This window comes from Carlito syrichta, unplaced genomic scaffold, assembly GCF_000164805.1.
Source record: "Carlito syrichta isolate Samal-C Ts95f unplaced genomic scaffold, Tarsius_syrichta-2.0.1 Scaffold302558, whole genome shotgun sequence".
NCBI classification, from domain to species: domain Eukaryota; kingdom Metazoa; phylum Chordata; class Mammalia; order Primates; family Tarsiidae; genus Carlito; species Carlito syrichta.
In genome coordinates, this window is record NW_007246654.1 from 251735 (window position 1) to 277338 (window position 25604).

General features: G+C 45.0%; 1 protein-coding gene across 1 annotated transcript in view; it reads left to right on the forward strand.

Moving 5' to 3' along the window:
- Positions 1–25604, forward strand: part of PODXL2 (podocalyxin like 2) — a 41738-nt gene that overhangs the window by 14714 nt on the left and 1420 nt on the right. Inside the window, exons 3-8 of the mRNA XM_021711751.1 lie at positions 14052–14845; positions 15610–15684; positions 21440–21596; positions 22087–22148; positions 24668–24847; positions 25503–25600. Of these exons, the coding sequence (XP_021567426.1) occupies positions 14052–14845; positions 15610–15684; positions 21440–21596; positions 22087–22148; positions 24668–24847; positions 25503–25600 (1366 nt within the window). The remainder of the gene's footprint in view (positions 1–14051; positions 14846–15609; positions 15685–21439; positions 21597–22086; positions 22149–24667; positions 24848–25502; positions 25601–25604) is intronic.

A 25604-nucleotide genomic window follows, 5' to 3' on the forward strand; every position in this document is an offset into this window, starting at 1 on the left:
TGATGCCCATCTTCTTTTCAAACAAGCTAGCAAACAAACCCCTTCTCGACCACCCAATGCCCACAATAAATGCTACGCATCTTAACATAGTAGAAAATGCTTTTGATAGCCTGGCCCCAGCCTTCCCTCAGCCTCCTCTCCTTCCCTTCTCCAACATGTATCTGATTAGCTCATTTCATCAGCTTGTTCTGTCCCTGCTTGGCAGGGTTGAACTGATACACTGGGAAGTTGGGTGCTCTGCCCAAGGGCACACAGCTTATATGTGGCAGAGCTGGAACTAGAATCAGTGTCTTCTTCCTGACAATAGCTCAGCCTATTCCTTCAGCCTGTGATGACCTAGGCCTTTATTCCTGTCATCCCTTCTACTTGGGAAGCTCTTCTCCATGCCAGCTTCCCAGAGGATATGCATTTATCCTTCAAGACCTAGGTGAGAGGCACAGCCTTTTCCAGAACTGCCCAATGAGCAGGGCCACTGCAGGTGGCATTGCTAGTGGTGCCCTGCCCAGAGCTCCTCACTGAGCAAGGGAACTGAGGCTGAAGTCCAGCCTATGCCCAACCTACCAGGTCATAGGCTGGGTGGGAAGAGAGCCTTTTTCTAATTCATTGCCCAGAGGAAATGTCTCCTTGTATTGGCAGTGGCCCTGAGATCAGGCTAGTCATTCCTGCTTTTGTTTCTCATAGTACCTTGATGGTATTCAATTGGGGCATGACAGAGATAAGAAAGTGGCTAAGGTGGCAGGCTGACAGCTGGCAGGTGTAGGGAGGCAGCCCAGGGGACAGTGGTGTGCCACTCCCCACTATTCTCTTCTGCTCCTTCACCCTGGGAGTCAGAGGCTTCCATCTTGGGATTCCCTGGGGGGGAAGGAGGTGGATTGCCTCTTGAGAGTTGCTCCTGGGGTCAGAGGGACCCAAAGGAATCTTAAGAGAGCCTGCCCAAGTCAGGAATCCTGCAGAGTCCAGAGTGACTGTGTCAAGTTTCACACTAACGTGGCAATTGGGGACATTGATAATTCCATGCAGCAGTAGCAGTGACTGCTGAAAACCATGCCGTAGATGGATTAACCTCAGATGAAGTGGCCTTTTAATAGTTATGATATCTACCCGTATATTGAATACCTAGTATTCAATACCTAGGCTCTATGTTAGTGGTTGTAGTTTCTCATTTAATCTTCACTGAAAAAATGTAAGTATATATTATTCTCATTTAGCCAATGAACAAGCTGAGGGTTAGAGAGTTTGGATAACAGCCCAGCAAATAAATGTAAGGATCAAGAATCAGACCTAAGTTGTTAGATTCCAGAGCCTCTGCTCTTTTTATTATGTCACCTCTCAGCTCAGGAATTTTACTAGAGACTAGCACCAGTGTCTTCTATTTTGTATAGTACCTAGCACCATTTTTTTCATAGAATTTTCTTTTGAGTTGGCTCATTTGAACTTCACAACCATTCTGTGAGGTCAGCAATGCAGCAGTTATTCTCTTTGCTTGACAAATGGTGAGCCTGGCCAAGGGAGGTTAAGAGCTTTGCCCCAGGTCACACAGCTTGTGTGCTACAAAGCTGGTTCTGGAGTCAGCATCCCTGAGCAGTCGTGCTGCTGGGCCTGGCTTCTTGCAAGGGAGCACATCGGTGGTACATGTGAGAGAGCAAAGCAGTCCATTCTACTGTCACTAGGGCTTTGTTATACATCCCATTTCTAGTTTGTTTGACCTCAAAGACATAGAGCTGATGCTTCCCTTTTCCTTCTATAGTGAGGGTCCCTGGGACCAGTGGGAAAAACAGCTGGTGGAGCTTCTGCTTGGCAGACAATGAGTAGTGTGACCTTGAGTGGGATAATTTTCTAATGTTAGTTTTGGTCTCTTCATCTGTAAAATGAGACCATGGGAATAAGAATAGATTGAAGTCTTTTCCAGCTTTAAAATATTATGATTCTATGACATTTCAAGTGAAACGAGCAGTCTCAACAAAGTAGGGAAAAAGAAACAGAATGAGAATTGCTACTTTACCAGCTAGCATCAAGCCAAGTTAAAGCTTAACCAATTAATTCGTGCAAAATTGTTAATGATTAATAATAGTCTCAGGTTACTTGTTCATCCCAAGACTGTCGTTACCGTCACCCTCAACCCCTTTCCTTTTCCAGGCTCCTTAAGAAACTGTCTTTAAGCCAAGCTCGGTGGCTAGGCCTGTAATCCCGCACTTTGGGAGGCCGAGGTGAGTGGATTGCCTGAGCCTGCGGTTTTGAGACCCGCCTGGGCAACTTGGCGAGACCTCATCTCCACAATAAATCAAAAATTAGCCGGGCGTGGTAGTGTGCGCCTGTAGTTCCAGCTACTTGGAAGGCTGAGGTGGAAGGATCACCGGAGCCCAGCAGGTTGAGGCTGCAGTGGCTGGGAGTGGCCACTGCACTTCAGTCTGGGTGACAGAGTGAGATTCCAACTGAAAAAAAAAAGAATCTGTCTTTGCATGCAGTTTTAATTTTCCTAGTAAACAAGCAAATTATGGTGTTCTACAAGGAAATAGATAACTCTTGGAGTTGGCAAGGCCTGCATGAAAAATGGGGACTTTATTGGATTCAGAGCAGGAGTCCAGGGATAGGTTTGCTGCTTTGGCAGTAGGTGTGCCAGCCTTAGTGTGTCAGAACCTGCTTTGCTTCATCTTGCTTTGCTTTTTCTTGTCTGCTTCATTCTTAGCAGGCTGTTCCTGGTTACTGGATTAGAGAGCCTCTATAATTCTTTCGCTTAATAGCCCAAGTAGAAAGAGAGCTCTGCATTCCCAGTACTTCCAGGAAAAGTCTTAGGATAGAGTCTGGTTGGGTCCTGAGCCCATCTCTGGACCAGTCCTGAGGCCATAAGGATGGAATTCTTTGACTGTCCAGGGCTGTGTTGAGCCACTTCTGAAGCCAACAAGGAGAGTCCCACACTTCTGGACCAAGAAGAGGGAGAAGGGTCTTCCAAAGGAGAATTGAGGTACCATTAACAGAAGGAGAGGATGAGACAACAGTATTGCACTTGAGTAAGGAATGTTCATAAAGTGCTCACACTTTATACATCATTTTTGCATAGATTTTTTTTAACTTCACAGCAACACAGTGAAATCTCTAAAAGTAAGCATTAGTATTACTATTTTACAACTACAGAAACTGACTTAGCGAAATTTAAAAGTGGCACTAAATTACACAGTTAGTAAGTGGCAGAGTTAAATCTCAAATTTGAGATTTTAAGATCTGCTGCTCTTTCTCAATATGAAATCATTAATTAGACCACTTTAATGGTCATTGCCTGAAATCAATTTTGGAGAAACTAGATCATCAAAGTTGTCTGCTGGGACCTGTAAATGTTTTCTATACAGCCAGTCCTTGTGATTGTATCTGCTATAGAATGAGTTGACCTTATGGGTCACCACACACATATCAGGAATGTTCACCAAGAAGGATGGGCTAATAGCTGCAAAGCCAGAGGACATAAGCACCAAAGAGAACACTTTACCCTGAATACCAAAAGAAGATAAAGCCTTATAATTTTCCTTTTATGCTGGTAATAAGTATCAGTACGCAAAAAATTAAAACTGCAGATAAATTAAAAGAAGAAAATAAAAATTGCCCATAATCCAATCATTCAGAGTCAATGAATATTAACATTTTGGCATATGTCTTTTGGACATTTCTCCCCTGTGGGAAATATGTAGAATATACTTTTACAATAAATAGATAGTAGTGGAAACTATAATGTCTACTTCTTGCAGTCTCACTTAACAACATCCTAATAAGCCAGCCGACACATCTCTCTAGTCTCAGTTTTGAGGCTGCAGTAGTACTCAGAGTAAGGGTGAACTATCATTTCAGCAGATACATCTCTCCAGCCTCAGTTTTGAGACTGCAGTAGTGCCCAGTGTAAGGGTGGACTATTGCTTATTTGGCCAGTTTCCCACAGTGCGAAGCTTGGATTATTCCAGTCTTTGTTATATGGATTGTCCTACAATGGGAATTCTTAAAGCCAGATCATTTTGAACACCCTTACTTGTTTCCTTTGGGTGCCCTTCTAGATGTGAAATTGTAGGTTCAGAATGTTTGTTTTTAAAGCTTTTCATTCATATTGACCAGTAGCCCTCCAGAATTGTGGCCTGATTTCTATTCCTAGCAGCAGTGAGTTGAGGGCCTGTTTTCTGCACCCATTCAATAACAGGTATTAATGATCTTTAAATATATACATATACTTATTAAGTTGGTTGTTCAATGATTTTGGCATTTTGTATTTTAATTTACATTTATGTGGTGACCACTGAGGTTGACCATTAAAAAAGTAGTATTAACATATACTAGAGAGACCCGCCTGGGCAGCGAGACCTCATCTCTACAATAAATCAAAAAATCAGCCGGGCGTGGTAGCGCATCCCTGTAATTCCGGCTACTCGGAAGGCTGAGGCAGAAGGATTGCCGGAGCCCAGCAGGTCGAGGCTGCGGTGGCCAGGAGCGGCCACTGCACTCCAGTCTGGGGGACAGAGTGAGACTCCAACTCAAAAAAAAAAAAAAAAAAGATATACTAGAGGCTGGGCTCGGTGGCTCAGCCTGTAATCCCGCGCTTTGGGAGGCCGAGGTGAGTGGATTGCCTGAGCCCGCGGGTTCGAGACCCGCCTGGGCAACTTGGCGAGACCTCATCTCTACAGTAAATCAAAAAATTAGCCGGGCGTGGTAGTGCGCGCCTGTAGTTCCAGCTACTTGGAAGGCTGAGGCGGAAGGATCGCTGGAGCCCAGCAGGTCGAGTCTGCGGTGGCTGGGAGTGGCCACTGCACTCCAGTCTCGGCGACAGAGTGAGACTCCAACTCAAAAAAAAAAAGAGTTATTAGAAATTTCTTTCCTTACATCTTTGTTTTATATTTGTTTATTTTGAATTTTGAGTGCTTTTGTATTAGTACTCAGTTGGATAATTGGCTTGAGAGTTGCACTTAGGGGACAGTCTTCAGTGATTTGACATTAATCTAAAGGGACATTTAACGTGATTTTCCAAGGGCTCCAGCCCTGATGCCTGTTTTAATCCTGTCTTGAAAAGAAAATCAGTTCATTAATATTTCAGCTGATACTGAAGGTCATCCATGGGATTATGGCTACCCTAGAAGACACAAATAAAGTCCAGTGTGACATTTTTTTCTCCCCCTCCCCCACAGTATGACCTTGATAAGCTGGAGAAAGCCTATACAGAACTTTGATGAAATATATTGGAGGAAAAATGCAACATGATATATTTGGGAAACAAAAGCCAGCACTATAGTGAGATTAAAAGAAAGGGGAAAAAAAGACCTGGAGGATCCAGGTTGTCAAAAGAGACCTGGAGCTTCATCAGAGTAAACTCTAGCTGCATCTGCGCTATCGATATTCTGTCATGGGAGACTGCAGCTTAAATGCTATGACAAACTAAAATGATGCTACCTGAGTGGAGAAATCCTACTTTACATTTTGCATCAGCCAGCCTCAAGTTAGTGATGCTGGTTCAGTTTTCAACCATTCATTCAGCAGGCATTTATTGTGTACCTACTCTGTTGATTTGGTAACTACTCTGAAAACAGTAGCTAATCCAGAGTTTTTGCAAGAGAATGACAACAGGAAGGCTGAGAATAAGGCATAATTACAGTTGTTTAGCCCCAGAAAAAGAAAGCTGAACTGGGGGCAACTAAGAGAATATGTAGTTTTTTGTGTTTTTTTTTTTCCTCTGAGGGAGATGCCTAGCAGGTATTCCTCACTTACTAGATAAAAAAGAAATGCTTGGGGCACCATGACTCATGCCTGTAATTCCAGCATTTTGGGAGGCTGAGGCAGAAGGATTGCTTGAGACCAAGAGCTCAAGGCTGCAGTGAGCTATGACTTTACCACTGCACTTCAGCCTGTGTGACATCAAGACGCTGTCTCTAAACAACAACAACAACAACATAATTAATTAATTAATTAAATGGACTTAAGTTGTAGAGCCATCACAGTTGGGGTTAAGAAAATTGGGGGGAGGAGGTGAAATGTCAACATAAAAATGCCTCTCCAAGGAGGAAGACATTTTCTTGAAGTTGATTGCCAGCCCATCTTTTCTAGAGCCACAAGTTACCTGCCAGAGGGCTGAGGCCTTATCAGATAACCTCCTATGGTTCCTTCCAGTGTTAGGACCCTGACCTCTAAAAACCACAGATATACTTGCTGTGAGCTGCATTGTGTTCAACGCTTAAAGGAGCAGGGGACACGAAGTGTGTCTTTAAGAGATACCCTGCCCTTCTCCCCCAGGAAAGTGTGCCTTCAGTGGACCAAGTGTTTTGCATTCATTGTGTCGTTTTGTCTTTGTAACAACCTGGAGGTATTAGCCTCACGTCTTAGCTGGGTGGGCGTACAGTGCATAGAGGCTGGTCCTTTTCTGAGTTAAAGGGGTACCCAGAATTCTAACCCATGCCTGCAGAACTCAGAGGCTTGGCCTGTGCTCCCAAATGCTAACCACTCTTGTGATGCAAGTCCAGCTTTAAAGCGATTGGCTTTGGCCACAGAGATGTGGATGAACTGCGGAGCGATGATTCTGTATGTAAACTTGCTTCTCTCTGACATCCCAAGCCAAGTCTGGGTGCTGAACTAAGTGACCAGGTAGGATCAAAAGATGATGGCTTTTAGCCATACAAGAACCTAAGAGTTTTAGAACGTTACAACTATGACAAATCTAATGTCACAACTTAGAGCAAGTATCCTCCCCTTTCTGAGCTCTCTCATCTGTAAAAGGAAAGAGATGGACCTTTGATCTTGTAGGGCACCGGTCTACCTATAAAATCCCTTAGTCTGTGGGATTTGGAGACCTGATCATTCCCAAGGTTTTAGGTGTAGTTTCCAATGGAAGCCATCAGGGGAAACTGTAACTTCACAGTGTTATTTCCCAGCCATTCAGGGAGGAAAGGTAATGAGCCTAGGGGCCTAAGTATTGTCCATGCTCCCAGGAAGCCTTCTGAGGCTCTCCTATGCAACGAAGGGACTGCTTTGGGTGTTTCCGGGTTTCCTTGCAGTTGAGACGTTCCTTGGCCTTCCACACTTTGAGGCCCAGCTTGAGCTTCTCCCTGGAGGACCTGAGCCATAGAGAATCTTTCAGATCCTTCAGTGCCCTAGCTCTTCCTGGTGATAGGGACAGACTTCCCTTTGAAGGAAGCCAACCCTTTGACTGGCTTTCACACCATCTCCAGAGTGTCTCCTGGGCAGTTATGCTTGTTTGTACCTGTGTCCAGGTATGAGGCTCTAGTGACACATCTTGGTCCCAACAGGCTTTTGGGGTTTGGCTACAAACAAACTACAAGAGCTATTCAAGGGATCCTATTGGCCTGACTCCAGATGCCTGAAGTAGATGGAGGAGGAAGGCAAGACCTGGAGCACCAAACGGATAGGACTCTCCCTCTCTGGTGTCCCAGCTCTCCACAGCAGCAGAGCTGGAGGTGCTGGGTCTCAAGGACTCACAGCAGATCACAGTGAGGGTATGGAAGGGTGGGGAGGCCTGCCAATGAGTTCTGCCCCTCCTCTTGCCTCTCCCTTCTCTTTGGTCTCTCTGTTTCCATCTCCCTCCTTTTCCTGCTCAGGTTCACTTCTTTGTTTCTCTTCTTCCTTCCATTGACAGTTTGCTTCTTTTTCACTTCCAAAATGCCTGCTAAGGCTTCTTCCCTCTCAGAGCTATAGTCCTTAGAAGCCTGAGTGGGAAAAGTACCTTCTAAAAAAAAATAGAGCTTTCCGTTGACCAAGACTGTTCCCTCATCTTATGGCAGCTTTGTTCCTTCCTCCTGGAGAATTCTGAGCTCTTAGCCCAGGATAGTTGGCCCAGTCCTCTGGCTTGTTTCTGTTCTCTTCTGATGGCTCAAGCGTGGTCACTAGCAAGTGTGGTGAAGTGATTCTTTCTTGTACATGTGCTCTCTCTCTCTCTCTCTCTCTGTAACTCCTAGTTTTTAAAAAACTTTCAAACTTACAGAAAAGTTGCAAGAATAACATTATTAACATGTTGTCTCCTTTGCTTTATTATTCTGTGTATATGTGTATATATACATATAGGTATATAGATGCATACTTTTTCTAAACCATTTGACAGTATGTTGCTCTTTTACCCCAAATACTTTAGTGTGCATTTCTTAGGAACAAAAACATTGTCTTAAAAAACACAGGAGAATGATCAAAATCAGGAAATTAACACTGATATAATATGTTTCTATAATTGCAAACTTTATTCAAACTTTGCTGGTTTTCCTGGTAGTGTCCTTTATAGCAAAAGAGAGAAAGGGCTTTGTTTTCTGGTCTGCTATCCAGTCCAGAATCATGTACTGCATTTAGTCAGCATGCCTCTCTTGACTTTTATTCTGGAAAACTCTCTAGTTTTTCTGTCTTTCCTGACCTTGACATTTTTGAAGAGTGTAGGCTGGTTATTTTGTAAAGTTCCCTTAATTTAAGTTTGTCTAATGTTTCCCCAAGGTCAGATTTGGGCGATGCATTTTTGGGCAGGCATATCATGGAAGTGGTGTTTTGTCTTTCTCAGATAAATACACTTTTGGATAAAACCTGATTTCTTATTATTCTAAATTTATGTTTGGATCTACTCTCACTGAACACTCTCCAGGGCTCCTGCTTTCAGTCTGCCAGTGTCTGTCTGCCAGTGTCTGTACAGCTGCTCGTCCCGACTTCCCTGAACTTTCTGGTTCCTAGTTTGGGCCCCCGTCAAGCCTCCCAGTAAATTCTTGTTTCTGTTAAGAGACATTTCTAACATTCAGCTCAAATTTAGACTTGTCAGTAGATGACCAATACCTTCCTGCCCTGCCTTTTTTCCTGGATTCTCTTTGACTTATCATTCAAGTGCTTATTTTGCTTTTTACTGTGTGGAACAGACTTGTAGAATAGTGCTATGTTTCCTATTATGATTTTGCAATATAATACTTTCATTAGTAATAATAATGGGAGGAGGAGGTGGAGGAATACCTCCAATTAATTATTCTATACTGCACACTGTGCACAGGTTTACCTCTTTGAACTCTGATTACAGACCTGTGTGGTAGGTACTATTATTATTTTATACCTCAGGAAAGGGAGACACAGGAGGTCAAGTAACTTGTCCAAGGCTGTACGGTTGATAAGCAGTAGAACTGGGACCAAACAGTAAAAAGAAAAGGAGTACTTTTCGGTCTTGAGAGGTAGTAAAGAATTAGGAAAGAACTGCTGATTCCAGGTGTCAACGAGCAGCTGTCATTTAGTGATTTGTGAAGTTACTGGAAAAAAGTGGAAAGCTTTGTAGGAAATGTAAACTTGGGCGCCTTTAGAATACAGACAATAGATACAGCCTGTGGAATAAGTGAACTTACTGAGAAAGATGTATAGAAATGATGAGTCAAAGGCTTACTCTTTGGAAGGGTTCACATTAAGGGAGACAGAAAAGGAGCTAATAAAGGAGGAGTCTACATCGTGACTGGAGGGTATTTCCTTTCCCTAAAGGGACAGGCCCTGGGTTTAGGAGGGAGAAGGTAGGAGTCAAGAGTTCAACAAACACGTATTTCTCTCTTTTCTATTCTGGGCCAGGCACTGTGTTAGATGCTGGGAATACATAAAGAAAGTAACTTTGCTTGGCATCAAGAGTTTATAGTCTAGTGAATTCTATTTTATTCTCATTTAGGACAGTAGAGTTGTTTTTAATGCCATTGGTGTATACAACACATTTATCAAAACTATCTCCAAAGCTTAAAATATCAGCGCTAGAAAGAACCTTAGAAATCATATATATCAGCATCTTCATTTGACATTAGGAAAACTGAAGCACAGAGAAGTTCAGGGCCTTACTATTGCTTGCACAGGTAAATTATAATGGCTAAATCACCTGACTCTTGGATCACGTTGCCCACAGCATGACAGATATTATGTCTCAAAGGAGAATGTAAACAGTTGAGAGAGTTCTTCTGGGTAAAGTCAGGCACTCTCTCCAGATGAAGCAACCCCAACTTTAGAAAAGTCAGCATCAAATTGAGGAGAGGGATTGTTTTGGATCACTTGCCCTCTTGCAAACTCCTTCACCCACTAGGATTCTGCCAGTGAGTGTGTTACCATCCACTATATTCTTGCCACAGCCTGTTGACTGTTTCAAGCACTTCTTGAAGGTTTCCTGTGCTTTTGTTGGCTGTTTCAAGCACTTCTTGAAGGTTTCCTGTGCTTTTCCTCTAGACCTCACCATCTCTGCTCATGACATGGCTACTCTCAGTCAGCCAGAGTGCTAACTTCTTCTTGTTAGCCAGCCAACTCATGTATTTGATTACTTCTCCAGAGTCATTTCTTGAATCTGTTCTTTTCTAATCATTTCCAGTGTCATCACCTTCATGCATCTCTCCTAAGTCACTGCAACACGCTCCCTAACGCTCCTCTGCTTTCATTCGTCTGCACCTTCATTTCATTCTTGCACATTGCTGTCAGATTAATCTTCTGATGATGAAACAGAATGAAATTTCCTGATTGTAAGGGATTTCATATGTTGTATTTCCTAAGGTACACATTTGACTCTTAATTATTAAATTACATAGTATTCCTGCCAAGTGTTCATTCAGCCCATTTCAATTTATTTTTTATTTTGAGTCAGAATCTCACTCTGTTGCCCAGGCTGGAGGGCAGTGGCATGCTCACAGCCACTGCAGCCTCAACCTGCTGGGCTCAGGCAATCCTTTTACGTCAGCTTCCCGAATAGTTAGGACTATAAGCATATGCTATTTTTTTTATCTATTGTAGAGACGAGGTCTTGCCAAATTTCCCAGGCTGGTCTTGAACCCCCAGGCTCAGGAAATTCTCTTGCTTACACCTCCCAAAGTGCTGGGATTACAGGTGTAAGCCACCACACCTGGCCTCAATTATGTTTTCTATGCATTGCATTTTAATTTTGAATAGACGTGGCTATTATAAGTTCTTACTTATATTGATGTAAAATATTTTTATTCTTCTGTACACTTGTTTTAAGGATGTAATTTTCTCTTAATCTTTCTGGAGATATTAATAAATGTTTCTAAATTCTCTTTTGTTTGCTAGATTAATTCTTTTCTCAGAGATCAGTTTCTTTGCTATCTCACCCTTGTGCTTCTTCATGAAGGTGAATCTTGTGAATCTTGATTGTTCCCTCATATTTGTAAAAGCAATACTAGATTTAGCAGAGCTTGGTGGCATGTGCCTGTAGTTCTAACTACTCAGAAGACTGAGATCAGAAGATCCCTTGAGCCCAGGAGTTTGAGATCATTCTGGGAAACATAGTGAGATCTCTTAAAAACAAACAAACAAACAAATAAAAACAAAGGTAATACTAGATTGGTCAGTATTAAAGGATGGTGTGGGTTTCCTCAGCAGTTGTATAGTCACTGTTCCACCAGTAGGCCTCTTCCCTGAATATCACAACTGGCTGCTTTGTATACAAAGTAGGTAAGCTTCACTCCAGAGTATGTTGGGGGTGGGGTCCAGAGAGGATAGGGGAATATGTGATCTGAAGTTACTAAGTCTGCTATTCAAAGAGTATAATTAACAAAAGTGGGTGGGTAGAATATTCTAATTATTTATTTAAATATTAGAGTGCGCTTTTAATTATCACTAAGGTTGTTTAGCTTCTATATCATACTTTTTACTATAGGGAATCAAGTTTTCCTTTTGCAATAATTCTCCTCACATCTCTCTCTCCCTCTTCAAATTTGAAACAATTGCTGCCTAGATCTACTACACAGCTTCCAGCCTGAGATTTAGTTTCATGACATTCCATTCATATTTCTTGATTTTTTTATGTCTTGTTTTTTGGATTTCTTGAATATTTTTCTTGAATTTGTAGATAATGAACGTTTAAGTCCTTGCATACATGAAAATGCCTTTATTTTGCAATCACACTTTAATAATAGTTTAGTTGGGGATAAAAGTCTAGGTTCAAAATGTCCTTCAGGATTCTGAATGCATTTTTCAATTTCTTCTTGTATTATAGCATTATTAAACTAAAAGTTTGATGATAATTTGATAATCTTTTTTAAAAATAGGCAACCTGCTCTTTTTTTTGAGAGCTTTTAGGAACTTTTCTTGCTCCTTAGAATTCTAAAATGTTATGAGACTGAGGTTAGGTGTGAGTCTTTTATCATTCACCCTGATGACATACCATTTCAATAAAAAGCTTTATGTTGTCAAGTCTGGAAAATGTATTTATTTCCATTAGTCTCCATTTTATTGGTTCTATCTTTATGGACATCAGGTTACCTAGATATTAGACATCCTACATTGGCTGTTTATATCTTCTAACTTCACTCTCTTGTCTTTTTGCTTTTGTTCTAGAGGCTTTTCCTTGACTTTTTCTTCTAGCTATTGAAAATGCAAATGTTTGATGTATTGAATTTTAATATTTTTTAAAGTTCTTGGTTTCCAAGAATTTTTCTTTTCTAAAGCTTACCTGATTTTCTTTAGAGGCCTCTTTGTTATTTTAGGGATGCAATATTTTTTAATCTTTCTGAGGATACTAATTAGAATCTTTAAGATTACCTTCTGTTTTCTAAATTTTCTGTATTCCATGTCCTTGCTAATTCCACAGTTGTACCGCCTCCTAACTTTGCTGGTAAGAAAGTTTGCCTCCCCCACTGCTGTCTTTCGTTGTGTTTGTTTTGATTGTTCCTATGATCTCCTCTGCTTTCCATGTTCTCAGAAATTTAACTCAAATTTTCATTTTGACAGTAAAAATTTTTTTCTGTCATTTGATAGAAATTTTGGAGGGGATGGAGGTAAATGAACAGACTCAGTTTGCTATGTTAAACTATTCTCACTGCTCTCATTTATAAAGAGTATTTAAAAACTAATTGTGATATTTATTATTTTGGAACAAAATGGCAGCTGATGAAAGTGGCTTCCTGGGGCAACCCCCTTGGGCCCCCTCCCACTGTGGGAACTTTTCTGTCTTCTCAATAAATCCTGCTTTTAAAAAAAAGTTGCTTCCTAGATATAACTTCTAATTTTTTTAAATGAATTTCAAAAAAAACCTATTCTATAATTTTCATATGTAGTTATTTTGAACAAGCCTCGGCTTCACTGAAAAGTCAGAAAGCAGCCTGATCTCCAGGAGCTCTCTTAATTTCTCTACTTCAAAATGTTATTTCTGAGAATTGCAGGGAGAATAAAAATCCCCTCTCCCACTGCCAACAGTGACCCTGTCAGTCCTGGAAGGTCCTAGAAGCCTCTGGGCTCATCATCTGGCCTCTCTCTGGCTCTCCTCACATCTTTTTCATTTCCCATCAGGACCTAAATCACAGGAAAAAAGCAGTTTAGGAGCAATAGTCATAATCTGTGGATCTCACCTCTTCCTGTAATAAGAGGGTTTTTGGACCTCACTTGGGGATTTTACCAAGAAGACTCTTATAGCAACTCATTAGAAAAGGGGTAAAGGAAACCTTTCCTAATGGGTTGTTGTGTGGGTCTTCTTGGTAAAATACCCAGTGAGGAAAGGCAAACATATTATAAAAACAATGGAGAATATATACATCAAAGTGTTAATGGCTATTTTTGAGAAGTATAATGTACAAAACTTATTCAAAAGTAAACAATGAGGCTGGGCTCGGTGGCTCAGCCTGTAGTCCCGCACCTTTGGGAGGCTGAGGTGAGTGGATTGCCTGAGCCCGCAGGTTCGAGACCCACATGGGCAGGCGAGACCTCATCTCTACAATAAAATCAAAAAATTAGCCGGGCGTGGTAGCGCGCGCCTGTAATTCCAGCTACTCGGAAGGCTGAGGTGGAAGATCGCCGGAGCCCAGCAGGTCGAGGCTGCGGTGGCCGGGAGCAGCCACTGCACTCCAGTCTGGGCGACAGAGTGAGACTCCAACTCAAAAAAAAAAAAAAGTAAACAATGAATAGCTTAGCCCCAGTGTTTCTCCACAGTCTGCCCCAGCCTTATTTCCCACTCTTTTCCAGCATAAACAAAGGTCTGATGCCTCTCTGTCCCTGTGAGTGTTTATGGTTCCTCAATGCCATCTGCTCAGTAAATACTGAGTAAATCAATGAATGATGAAATGAGTGAATGAACTTTTCATTTCTGTCCTTAGACTATGTTTTTCCAGACTTAACTGAGAAGGCAGGTTCCATTGAAGACACTAGCCAGGCCCAAGAGCTCCCAAACCTCCCCTCTCCCTTGCCCAAGATGAATCTGGTTGAGCCTCCTTGGCATATGCCTCCAGAAGAGGAAGAAGAGGAAGAAGAAGAAGAGGAAGAGGAGGAGAGGGAGCAGGAAGAGGCAGACAAAGAAGAAGAAGAGGAAGAAGAAGAGGAGCTTCTCCCTGTAAATGGATCCCAAGAAGAAGCCAAGACTCAGGTCCGTGATTTTTCTCCTGTGAGCAGCAGCCAGACTCCAGGGACCACCAAACACAGGCATGAAGATTCTGGGGACCAGGCCTCCTCAGGTGTGGAAGGAGAGAGCAGCGTGGGGCCCAGCTTGTCGCCGCCCTCAGTCACCCCAAGTGTAGTGACCCTAGGGAATCAGGACCTTGCCAGCCAGGAGGCGGCGGGGGTTGCAGTACTGCCGGCTGTGGGACTTGGGACTGAGTTTGAGGTTCCTCAGGAGGCAAATGAGGAGGCCACCTTGGGGGCCGCTGGTTTGGCTGGCAAGCAAGGGGAGGCGCCATCCTTGCCTTCACTCCCTCAAACTGAAGCTCCCAGTGGGGCCAAGGCACCGGATGAAAGCCACCTTGACTCTAGAACCTCAGCGTCTTTCCCACTGGCACCCCGAGACATAGACCTGACACCTTCGTCTGCTACCTTGGGGCGAGAAGATCTCGTCCAGCAGCCCCAGGAAGAGCAGGCAGCTGAAGCTCAATCCAGAATACCTTGGGATTCTACTCAGGTAAAGTCATGTGCATGTGCATCAGGCTGTGCCTTTCTCCATAGAGCCCTGCCATACCCAGGGCTGGTGCAGCGTGAGGTTGGGATCTGCCAGGCTGAGGATGGGAGCCTTGTAGATCCCCATAGGAACTTGTGGCTATGCAACACCCAGGGCCAGCAATGGGTGTTCTCACCACACCTATGTGCAAAGACCTTTGGAGAAGCTTGGTGGCCTGGCCTGGTTTTCATTTGTTCAGATGCTACTTCTGCCACCCTTAGCCTTCTGTACTCCTTATACCGGCAGCTGAGAGTTGGTGGCTGACCTATGCTGTGCCCACCTCATCTCTACCCACTCATCAACTGCCAACACCCATGAGCACATGCACAAGTCAGTGTTCATACCTATGGATGCCACAAGGAAAGGAAAGGGGCACCAGGTTGCCAGCCTGTGTGTTTGACCCTGGAACATTAACAAACTTGTCATAGAAAGCATACGTAGAGGCAACCCCTCTGCAGCCTGGCCCCTTTGACATAGTTCCCCACTACCTGGGCATCATGGCTGGTTGCCTTCGCTCACTTTACACCTTCCCTGCTTGGTCCCTGAAGACATTTTGGTTTGTAGACTTGAGCATGTCACCTAACAGAGGTCAGCTGCTACCTTTCTGTAGCACATCTATACCAGCCTTTATCTTCTAGCTTCTCAGAAGGCTTCTGCTCTGTGCTCTTTCTCTGATGTCTCTTGTTATTACTTCATAACTGTCGCTCTCTTTTTGTTTCATTACACAGGTGATCTGCAAGGACTGGAGCAATCTGGCTGGGAAAAACTATATCATTCTGAACATGACAGAGAACGTAGACTGTGTGAGTGTCGAGCGAGGCTCGGGATCACAGGGAAAGGCTGGAGGCAGCAGGCAGATTGGGTGCAGAGGAAGGGCTCCAGGAGATGGGCAGTGCATGGGATGGGTGGCGGGAGACTTAGTCCCTAAGTAAGAGGGAGTCAGCTTAACCCAGGAGACAAACTAGCACCCGCCAATGTAAAAAAAAAAGTAATATTAAACATTTCTGAGGGTTCTTTCATACTCACCTCCCTCTTTAATTTAAAGGAATAATTTTGTTCATGTGTGCAATATCTTACCCCTCTGGTGACACTGAAATCTTTTATAAAAAGTTGTTTTCTCCCTGTTCAGGCTGCTTTCCCCCCATTTGTTTGCTTTGGTCTCAGTCTTTTTGTATACATGCTGTCTCACATGTCTGGTAGTGTTTGTTCTTAGCTCTTTAAGGAAGGCTATCAAAAAGCTGACGAGAAGCTGTGAGCATGGTGGTGGTCTCAAAAGAGTGGTCTGGCTGGGCTATATCATTTGGAAATTTCTGATGTCAGCATCATTAGGTCCTTCCTCCTGGGATTATTAGAGTCTTTGAAAGGGAACTTCTGTCCTACTGGAAGTATAAAGAGCTGCTTGTTAGTGTTCTGGGAGCCACAGTAGAGGAAGAGGGCTGGGTGTCTCAGTATTTTAAATATGTATGCATGAATATCAATATTCATTTTCTCACCCTGCTTGCAGTACAAACCCCACCACACGCACATACACACAATTGTGCATGATGTCCTCTAGGTCAGAGACCCTCTGTTTTACTCTCTTTAAAGAATAAACTTCTGGTCTTCTGCCAGGGAAAAGAGATATTTGTCAGTTATCCAGTGTTGGGCAGAGAACTGCAGCTGCAGACTTTCTCAAGCAGATTTTCAACCAGTTCCTATTTTTAGTAGCATTTTTATCTCTTCTTCCAAAGGTAACCAGTAATGCTTATTCCAGGGCGTTTTAGGAGCATAAATTAGTACAAGTCTGATTACTTCTCGGTTAGAGTTTCCTAAATCAGGAAATTCTAACTCACCCATCTGCTTCCAGTGACCAGTTTTGTTGTTCTTGTCTCTGCTTTTGATTTGCTTTGGCTTTGTGGTTTTAGACCTTAAACTCTTTACTCTTGCTTAGTGGTTTTTGCGAGAGAGTGAAAGGACAGACAGTGTTAAATCCAAAAGTGACCAATGAGATTGCTTCCCCCAGCATCCTTATAAACTGATGAATTTTAACATAATTTATGTGTTTTAATCCATTGAAGTTATTATTCTTCTTGACACTCAAATACCTCATCTTTGGCCAGTGAAAGCCTCTTTGAGTTGTCCTCTGAGTTCTTTTGACCAATTTGTTAGGATACTCCAGGCTCACTTTCCTCCCCTAGACATGGAATCGTTGTTTCTCCAAGGATCCTTCATTTCTTTTATTTGGAAATGGTACTTAGAGACCACAATATTAACTTGGGTCCTTACTTTTTTGGTATGCTTACTTGAACAATAAGATCTGAAGTTACTATCAATCTTTGCCAATCAATACATAGAAAATAAAAGGCTTTTATTATATTTTTCCTGTTTTCTATGTTATTCTCATTTAATATGTGATATCCACTCAATTAGTCATTATTCCTTTTTATATTAGATTTTTTTTATTGTAGTAAAAAACATACAATTTACCGCTTAACCATTTGTAAGTGTAAATTCACTAGTGTTAAGTATATTCACATGGTTGTGGAACAGAGCCCTAGAACATTTTCATCCTCAAAACTGAAACTCTGTCCCCATTAAACAACCACTTCTTGTTCCCCCTCCCCCCAGCCCTTGACAACCACCATTCTACTTTCAATTGCTATGAATTTGACTACTGTAGGTACTTCATTTAAATGGAATCATATGTATGTCTTTCTGTATCTGGCTTATTTTACTTAGCATAACGTCCTCAAGGTTCATCTGTGTTGTAGCACGTGCCAGAATTTTCTCTTTTTTAGGGCTGAAAAATATTCCATTGTATGGATATGCCATATTTTGCTTATTCATGCATCTGTTGATGAACATTTGGGTTGCTTCCATCTTTTGGCTACTGTGAATAATGCTGCTGCAAACATGGGCATGCAAGTATCTCTTCAAGACCCTGTTTTCAATGCTTTTGGCTATATACCCAGAAGTAGGATTGCTGGATCATATGGTAACTCTATTTTTAATTTTTTTGAGGAACCTCTATTACTGTTTTCCACTACAGCTATGCCATTTTACATTTTCAACAGCATAGCACTAGGGTTCTGATTTTCCCACTTCCTCACCAACAGCTGTTATTTTCTGTTTTTTTTTAAAAAATGGTCATCCTGGCAGATGTGAGGTAATATCTCATTGTGGTTTTGATATGTATTTCCCTGATGATTAGTGATATTGATCGTTATATTATTAATAGTCAGAGGTTATTCTGCTTTATCAACATACTTATTAGTTTCTTTGCTCAGATGGCTTCTCTTATTCTCACTTCTTCCTTTTGATTTTAACTTCTTCCTTCCTGAAATATACCTTAGTAACTCTTTCTGTAAGAATATCTCAACTTTATTTATATGAAATTGTTTTTAGTTTTCTTAAATTCTTTTTTGTAACTTTTTATTTTGATATAGTTTCAAATTTGCAAGAAGACAAGCACAAAGAATTTCCATATACCCTTCAGCAAGATTCACCACTGGTTAGAAAGTTTCAAACTATTTGAGAAAAAATTGAAGGCATTATTCCGTTTTGTCCCTGCCCCTAATACTTCAGTTTGTATATCCTCAGAACAAGAATATTCTTTTAAATAACCACAGTAATATTATCAAAATTTGAGAAATTAAAACTGGCACAAAACTATTATCTAATTATCTTCCTTAGATTTCACTGGTGGTTCCAATAACGTCCTTTAGAGCTTTATTTCCTTCTGATCCAGGATAGGATCTAGGATCATGAGCTGCATTTAGTTGTCTTGTATCTTCAGTCTCCTTTGATCTGGAATCGTTCCTTGGCCTTTCTTTGTGTTTAATAACCTTGACATATTTGAAGAGTAAAAGGAATAATGTGCATAAAAATGATGGGCTGTCTAGAGACCACATCTCCAGAAAAAGATAGGGAATGTGTCTAGAGACCACATTCCAGGAATCTGATCTCAAGATCTAAAAAAAGTGACACAGACTCACTGACTTCTCCTGTGTCACCTAAGGTAAATACATATAGGTAATACACACAGAAGAAACTGGAAAGAAGTCTGGGAAGAAAACTCAGGAGAGGAAGCCAAAAGATAAAACAGTAAATCAAGAGGTATTTTTGAGTTCTAGGAGGCAAAGGAAAATCCTGCTATGGAAAGGCAAGGGTCTGATCCTTAGCCCAGCACAACAGAGAATACAAGGAGAAGAAAAATGTTGACTGTCCTTTAGTGCAAACCCTGAAAGAAAGCCTCAGTGCAAAGGACTGGATCATTAAAGATCTAGAAACAGAAAGCAGAGCTGACACAGAGTGACGAGGCAAATTTTTTTTGTCAGAGTTTGCAGAGCTGTAAAGTGTATATTATGTACATACTTATGACAAGGTATTCCAGGCTGTATTGTACTTTCCCTGTCCTGGCCCTGCAATTTACCATTTCTGTAAGGAGCCCTGGCTCCTTTTAATGAGGAAAGGTATTTAGAAATCAAGACTTGAGCTCCATGTGTGCTCACAGCTACTAAGGTGTCATTGCTTTTAGGACCTTTTACAGGAGAACTGAAAGATATAGATCTATATTTATCTCTCTATATAGATACATATGTACATGGATACACATATACATAGTACTTGTGCATATGTTAAAACTATTAGTTAAATCTTTCTGATTCCAATCCATCACCATTGGACGGTATCCTTCTATGTTTCTGAAGGTTTTAGATCTGTGATCCACCTAGAATTATTGTTGGTGAATTATGTCAGGTATGAGTTAAGGAACTTTTTAAATTTTTTATTGGGATATCCAGGTGTCGCAGGACCTGTGATTGAATGAATACTTTTATTTTAATCCTCACAGTAAGCCCAGAGTGTTAGGATCATTGCTCAGATTTTCAGGCTCAGAGAGGTACAGTATTTTGCTAAAGGGACAGAGCTGATAAATGGCAAAACCAGAATTTGAACTATATTTATTTGATTCCAAAGCCAGAGTTTCTCCCTTTGCCATAGACATTCAGTTTTCCTATCTCCATAATAAATGGTTTGAAACCTATATTCTTCAGGCCCTCCAAGACTGACATTGTGGGTTTATGGGCTTAGCTAGAAAGACATCTCTACCCAGGAAAATGTGAGCAGGTACACATGGTGGAGCACAGGGCCACAGCACAGGAGAAGGCACTTTGTGTGGCAGGAGGGTGCTTGTTTTGTAAGCAGTGGGACTTCTGAGTCATGGTGCATTGTATCCTTGCTCAGGCAGGGGCAGGTGTGCACCCATCCTCCCCCACCCCACAATCAGTGAAGAAGGTAAAACCATTATAGGAGCTAGGGCACTCCTAGAGGCTGTTTGGCTATCTCCAGGCACACATTTTCTCCCACATTTAGAATTGAGTTGGCTGGCTGTTGGGCCAGTGAGTGCTAAGTCTTGAACCTGAGCAGGACACTTGCCATGGTACCAAAAAACAGAGGCCCAGCACTTCAGTCATCCTGGTGGCCTTTATGTTGGCATGACAACCAGGGAACAGCTCATTAGCTTGGGCTCTAGCAGAAAGTAGATCCCACAGGGCTGGCCTCCCCTGGCTCTCAGTTGCATATCAGGGCACCTACGAAAGAGCTGAACAGCAGGGAGAGATGTGTCTGGCTGGGGGTTTGGAGGCTGGGAGCAGGCGACTAGTGACTTTACATGTCCAGGAAGGAGAGTGCTGCTGGAGAGGAGTGGGAGGGGGTAGGGGATACAGGACCAAAGGAGGTCTCTTCCCAGATGGAGCTGGGTGGGGACAAATGGCGAGCTGTGAGCCAAGAGGCAGGGTCCTGGCCTGCAACCCCAGCCTGGCCTGCAATCCCTGTCTAGGGCCAGGCTCTTGTGTTTTAAATTATGTAATTACAAATACAAATAGTCTAAAAACCTAAGTAGTGCAAGAGAGTGCTGGATGGGAAAGAAGTCTCCTCACACCCTTCTCCTGCCCCAGTCCCAGTTTCAGGGTTTCCAGTTCACCTGTGTTAGTTCTTCTGGTCACCACCACCACTGGAGACTTTGGGCCACAGTGACAGGGAGATGAGCCCAATTCTGCTACCAGCCGCCTCTTCCCTGCTCTTTGGTGGTTTTATTGCTGCACCATCCTTTGGCGTCACCACTTGCCTCGTGCCTTTGTGTTCATCCCCAGCACCATGCGCTTGAACACCAGGCACAGTGAACAGTTCTCCCGTAGTCCTGCCCCCTCTACGTGCCCAGCTCCTGTTGGCCATTGTATATGTCTGTCCCCTAGCCTCCACTGCGAGTGTCTCTGGGGAAGGCCCCATGCCATCCTCCTGGCTGGAGGCCAGGGAAAGGGGCACCTGGACCGGAAAGTGAGCAAACAGGTGTGTGTTTTGGTGTTCCCACATTCCCACCCCGTGGCCCAGTTTGCAGCTTTCAGGGAATCCCCAGAGCTGACCAGAGCTGCCTCTCCGGGAACAGTCGGAGGGCCTTTCCAAGTCTTTGGTCAAGGGGCCAAGGGGCCACGGGTAAGTGGCAGGCTGGGCCTAGAGGCAGAGGGCTCAGTAGAGTCCCTCTCCTTCACTGAGAATGGGGAGCTGTTTCTGCCCTTATAGGAGGTGTTCCGGCAGCACCGGGGGCCGCAGCTCCTGGCCCTGGTAGAAGAGGTGCTGCCCCGCCATGGCAGCAGCCAACACGGGGCCTGGCACATCTCTCTGAGCAAGCCCAGTGAGAAGGAGCAACACCTTCTCATGACACTGGTGGGTGAGCAAGGTGAGTGAGGGCCATGGGAGGAGTGTGCATGCACAAGGGCTTTGGAACTTGGAGCTCCATGTAGAAGTTTAAACTCCCCAGCTGAGGGCTCAAGGCATATTGATAGCTTGGGTTCTGTGGAAGAGGAGGAGGGTGTGAAGATCAGGAGCAGGAGGCAGGCGGACCAGGTGTTGTCCACACAGGCAGGAGACAAGTGGACACTGCAGGCAGTGTGGCGGCTGAGAAGCGGGCGTGTTCAGAGGGCAGCATGTGGGCTATGCAAGTGGCTGTGTAGTGTTACACCTGTCACACAGTGTTCCCATAAATCAGTTCAGTAGAAAGGGGGTCTAGGAGAGAGGGGGAGCACATGTGCCCTGAGGATCCATGTACAATTAGAGCTGGGAGGTGAGGCAGAGGAGGCTGGGGGCCCATTGTCCAAGAGTGGGGCTGGGAGCCCGTGGAGGGGACACCTCAGCCATGGCTGTGCTGATAATGGTATTTTTTCTTTCAGGGGTGGTGCCCACTCAAGATGTCCTTTCCATGCTGGGTGACATCCGCAGGAGCCTAGTGGAGGTAAGAGCACAGGTACCTGGACCTATCAGCTGCTGCTGTGTACCTTCCCGTCTCTGCTCCTCCAAGCCCGGGACAAGTGCAGTTTTCCCTGAGAACAGGAGGGTGCCCACAATGTGCAATCTGAAGGAGCAAGACAGATGCATGCTCTGGGCGAGTCACATCCTCATTTCAGGCCTTCCTAAGACACAGTTCCATGGGAAAGGCAGCATGTGGACACTACCAGCCATGCAGTGCAGGCAATGGCCAGGGGAAGAAATGGGGTGGGGGATGCGATAAGGGGGTGGCAGTCAGGAGAGGGCTCAGAAAGGAAGGGTTGTGGGGAGGGGATGAGACTTAAGTAGGGGTCTTCTGAGCAGACAGCAGGAGAAACACAATGCAGAGCCTGGCAGAAGGGGAGAGAATGATAAGTTCCACAAGAGAGGGCCTGAGAGACATGGATGTGCGGGGGGAGCTGCCAGGAAAGCATCCCCAGATGTGCGTCTGCCAGTGCTTGCCCAGCCAGGGGCCCGCTGTGGTAGGGAGCGGGTGCTCAGGGGCTGGGAGGCAGCCTTACTGTCTTGGGAGGTGCCCCCACCCAGTGCAGTCTGCTGGCTGCCTGGCCCATCCTGGAGACCAGGGCTGAGGAGACAGCTGGCCAGCCTCTCCTCCTGAACTGCTGCACAAGCTTGGATGGGGAGGGGCTGGGTCCCCTAGTCCTGCTCCTCACACCAGCTTGCTTGAGGGAGGACCTTCCGTTCCTCATGGTGCTTGAGGACAGCCACCATCTCCACCAAAACTACCTTCATTCACTGTGAACCCAATGCCCTGTTATCAGTCCTCTTTATTCCTGAGGGTTCTGCAGTATTTGATGGCAAAGATGAGTGTGTTTGACTGTGGGCTGCCACCTTACCCTTACATGTTGTGAGGTGGGGGAGGTTAGTGAGCATATCATGTGCTTACTAAGTGCCACACCCTGCACTGGACTCTCTCACTTCTCATCACCACCCCATGAGATTTTGAAGATTACATGAGGCGCACCCTGTTGAGTACCATTGGCATTCCCACTGCAGATGACCACTGAGCCTAGAGTAGTTAGGTGACCTGCCTGAGGCTGCACAACTGTTAAGCAGTGGAGCCAGGCTTTGGACCAAGACTGTGTGATTTTGGAGCACAGATTCATGAACACCAGAGGCACTAGTGGAAGTGTAGGCTTGCCGCGACCTTTTTTTTTTTTTTTTTTTTTTTGAGTAGGAGTCTCGCTCTGTACAGTAGCAACTCACAGCCACCGCAGCCTTCACCTGCTGGGCTCAGGTGATCCTTCCACCACAACTTTCCAAGTAGCTGGAACCACAGGCATGCGCCACCATGCTCGGTTGAGTTTTTGCTTTATTGTAGAGATGAGGTCTCGCCATGGTGTTCAGGCATTCCTCTCACCTCAGCCTCCCAAAGTGCTGCGATTAGAGGCATGAGCCACTGCCCCTGGCCGCCTTGACCTTTTTATGCAGACCTTCCTACCTCTTCTCCTTGCCCCTGGGTATTCTAGCCTTACTGAGTACTTAATTCACACTGACTTGACCAAAAGGCATGCTGGACCTTTGGAAATATATTATTGGGGTAAATCTAGCAAGAAACCAGACCCTTGATGACTTGGAAAAACAAAGATAAAAGTACTGGAAATATACAGGTAATTCACAGAAGCAATGGAGGAGCTGAAGACCTGATCTTAGAAAGTGGGCCTGATGCAGCCCAGGCTCTATCTACATCAGGAGCCATGCTGACCCTCCTCATCTGAGGAAACACCTCTCCCTCCTTGTTTCTCTGCCTGTGATGCTGACCTCAGAATCACCTGAGAGAGCACCTGCCTGGACCTGTAGCATGGCAACTTGGCCAGAGAAGGCAGGCCCAACCAAGACAACCTGCAGTGTGGGAGAGGTGCGGGGCAGCTAAATGCCATCAGTGAGCACTGTAGTAGAAAAGGAAGCAAGCTGGGAGGCCAGGGGCCAGGAGTGCCCCATGGGCTGCCTGCTACAGTATGCCTGCACTGGTGATGTGAAGCTGACTGGCTTACAATTGCCAATGACACCAGAACACCGCACCCCCACCACCAAGGTGAAAGCTGTGCTTCATGGGCCTGACTCAGTGGCTGTGTGCAGTGGAGGGGGGCTCATAGTTGTCCATGTCTCTCTCTTTAACTGGTAAGGGCGCCCTATCCAGCTGCTTGGTGCCTAGCAACACAGTGTGAGGGGTTGGGGGGGCATTCTTGGGCCTAGGGCCATAACAAGTTCAGACTCAGGGTCCCGGACAGAGGCTACTGTAGGGATGTGAGGGAGGCTGGGAATGTGGGTGTGGGGCAGTAAACAGACAGGGATGGGGTAGATAGAACCCCACCTGAGCACAGATCCAGGTTCAAGGGAACTTTAGAAGCCAGGATTGTGCCAGCACCTTCTCAAAGGCTGCCCTCATCCCAAATTCCACAACCCTTGGGAAGCCCACAGTACCCTAGGACCTCAGCTCAGAAACCTGGCCCCTCCCACCCCCAGATTGGCATCCAGAACTACTCCACAACAAGCAGCTGCCAGGCACGGGCCAGCCAGGTGCGCAGTGACTACGGGACACTCTTTGTGGTGCTGGTGGTCATTGGTGCCATCTGCATCATCATCATTGTGCTTGGCCTGCTCTACAACTGCTGGCAGCGCCGGCTGCCCAAGCTCAAGCATGTGGTGAGTGTGGGGACCCACTGGGCTCGGTCGGGGGCCAGAGCTGGGGTGCTGCTGTAGAGGACAGTGCCCATAAGCGCAGGCATTTGAGACTCGGTGGGCACACACAGCTGTGGGGGGGACCAGATGGGATCCTGAGGATGAAGCCACTTGCCAGACTCCGGCCCTGTTGCTGGCTCTGACAGGTGTTGGAGGTGTAGGGAGTAAGGGGGAGCTGGTGCCTTCGGCCCCACACCACCAGCTCCTCTCCAGGGCAGGCACAGCAGGGCCCACCCATCTAGATGTCTCACCAGAGATAGGCCCTGGGTTGACAGCGCCTGGGGAGTCAAGAAGAGACCCCAGAAGCTTGGAGGCTTCCCCAGAAATAGGGGCAGGGTCCTGCCTAACTCACAAGCGGAGTCTCCTTACAAGGGGCGGGGGGCTGTTGGGAGGATCAGTTGATGCCAGGGAGACAATGGGCTGTCAGGTGCGAAGGATTATCAGAATTATTTTGATAAGGGAGTTGAACTGTGGGACAGCAAAAACGGCACTTGCCAACTGTGGTGCGTGCCCTGGGGATTCCCTGGGTGGGGCTTGACGAGCCTGCCGCGGTTCTGGGCGGGAGGCGCGGGCAGGCGCGGCAGCGCGCCCACCCAGCGGCCCCCTCCCTCCGCCGCAGTCGCACGGCGAGGAACTGCGCTTCGTGGAGAACGGCTGCCACGACAACCCCACGCTGGACGTGGCCAGCGACAGCCAGTCGGAGATGCAGGAGAAGCAGCCC